This window comes from Penaeus vannamei, chromosome 15 (genome assembly GCF_042767895.1).
Source record: "Penaeus vannamei isolate JL-2024 chromosome 15, ASM4276789v1, whole genome shotgun sequence".
NCBI classification, from domain to species: domain Eukaryota; kingdom Metazoa; phylum Arthropoda; class Malacostraca; order Decapoda; family Penaeidae; genus Penaeus; species Penaeus vannamei.
In genome coordinates this window covers 28,751,386-28,753,885 of record NC_091563.1, presented here as the reverse complement: position 1 = coordinate 28,753,885, position 2,500 = coordinate 28,751,386, and the positions used below count along the sequence as shown (strand labels likewise).

At 48.5% G+C, this 2,500-nt stretch overlaps 1 protein-coding gene across 1 annotated transcript in view; it reads left to right on the top strand.

Moving 5' to 3' along the window:
* Positions 1-2,500, top strand: part of LOC113802740 (mucin-2) — a 45,734-nt gene that overhangs the window by 40,250 nt on the left and 2,984 nt on the right. Inside the window, exons 26-27 of the mRNA XM_070130209.1 lie at positions 1-108; positions 691-1,488. The exon at positions 1-108 is cut by the window's left edge and continues 454 nt beyond it. Coding sequence (XP_069986310.1) covers positions 1-108; positions 691-1,488 — 906 coding nt within the window. The remainder of the gene's footprint in view (positions 109-690; positions 1,489-2,500) is intronic.

The following is a 2,500-nucleotide window of genomic DNA, read 5'->3' as shown; positions in this document are numbered from 1 at the left end:
ATACCAATAACTACATTGTCGCTATCAACTACAGTACTACAGTCAATAACCACAGATGAACTTATATCCACAGGGCCTCCAACCACTGAGCCCCAGACAACATCCACAGTATCACCAACAACCGCTCTGCCAACAACCGAGGAACCAACAACCTTGTCACCATCAACAACCGAACAACTAACAACCTTTGAGGAACAGGAGACCACTCTTCCACCATCAACAACCCAACAACCAACAACCTTGGAGGAAACCACTCTGCCACCAACAACCTTGCCACCATCAACAACCAAACAACCAACAACCTTGGAGGAACAAGAAACCACTCTGCCGCCATCAACAACCCAACAACCAACAACTTTGGAGGAAACCACTCTGCTACCAACAACCTTGCCACCATCAACAACCGAACAACCAACAACCTTGGAGGAACAGGAAACCACTCTGCCACCATCAACCTTACCACCATCAACAACCCAACAACCAACAACCTTGGAAGAAACCACTCTGCCACCAACAACCTTACCACCATCAACAACCGAACAACCAACAACCTTGGAGGAAACCACTCTGCCACAAACAACCTTGCCACCATCAACAACCCAACAACCAACAACCTTGGAGGAACAAGAAACCACTCTGCCACCAACAACATTGCCACCATTAACAACCGAACAACCAACAACCTTGGAGGAAACCACTCTGCCACCAACAACCTTGCCACCATCAACAACTGAACCAACAACCTTCGAAGAAACCACTCTGCCACCAACAACATTGCCACCATTAACAAACGAACAACCAACAACCTTGGAGGAAACCACTCTGCCACCAACAACCTTGCCACCATCAACAACTGAACCAACAACTTTGGAGGAAACCACTCTGCCACCAACAACCGAACAACCAACAACCTTGGATCAGAAAACCACTCTTCCACCAACAACCTTGCCACCACCAACAACCGAACAACCAACAACCTTGGAGGAAACCACTCTGCCACCAACAACAACCAAACAACCAACAACCTTGGAGGAAACCACTCTGCCACCAACAACCTTTCCACCATCAACAACTGAACCAACAACTTTGGAGGAAACCACTCTGCCACCAACAACCGAACAACCAACAACCTTGGATCAGAAAACCACTCTTCCACCAACAACCTTGCCACCATCAACAACCGAACAACCAACAACATTGGAGGATCAGGAGACCACTCTGCCACCAACAACCTTGCCACCATTAACAACCCAACAACCAACAACATTGGAGGAACAGGAAACCACTCTGCCACCAGCAACAACCCAACAACCAACAACCTTGGAGGAGCAGAAAACCAATCTGCCACCAACAACCTTACCACCATCAACAACCCAACAACCAACAACATTGGAGGAACAGGAAACCACTCTTCCACCAACAACCGAACAACCAACAACCTTGGAGGATCAGGAAACCACTCTGCCACCAACAACTTTACCACCATCAGCAACTGAACAACCAACAACCTTGGAGGATCAGGAAACCACTCTGCCACCAACAACCTTGCCACCATCAACCAAACAACCAACAACCTTGGAGGATCAGGAAACCACTCTGCCACCAACAACCTTACCACCATCAACAACCCAACAACCAACAACATTTGAGGAACAGGAAACTACTCTGCCACCAACTTTACCACCAACAGCCGAGCAACCAACAACCTTGGAGGAACAGGAAACCACTCTGCCACCAACAACCTTGCCACCATCAACAACCGAACAACCAACAACCTTGGAGGAAACCACTCTGCCACCAACAACCTTGCCACCATCAACAACCGAACCAACAACCTTGGAGGATCAGGAAACCACTCTGCCACCAACAACCTTGCCACCATCAACAACCAAACAACCAACAACCTTGGAGGAACAGGAAACCACTCTGCCAACATCAACAACCCAACAACCAACAACCTTGGAGGATCAGGAAACCACTCTGCCACCAACAACCTTACCACCATCAACAACCCAACAACCAACAACCTTGGAGGATCAGGAAACCACTCTTCCACCAACAACCTTACCACCATCAACAACCCAACAACCAACAATCTTGGAGGAAACCACTCTGCCACCAACAACCTTGCCACCATCAACAACCAAACAACCAACAACCTTGGAGGAACAGGAAACCACTCTGCCACCAACAACCTTGCCACCATCAACAACCAAACAACCAACAACCTTGATGGAACAGGAAACCACTCTGCCACCAACAACCTTGCCACCATCAACAACCCAACAACCAACAACATTGGAGGAACAGGAAACCACTCTGCCACCAACAACCTTGCCACCATCAACAAACCAACAACCAACAACCTTGGAGGAAACCACTCTGCCACCAACAACCTTGCCACCATCAACAACCCAACAACCAACAACCTTGGAGGAGCAGGAAACCACTCTGCCACCAACAACCTTGCCACCATCAACAACCCAACAACCAACAACCT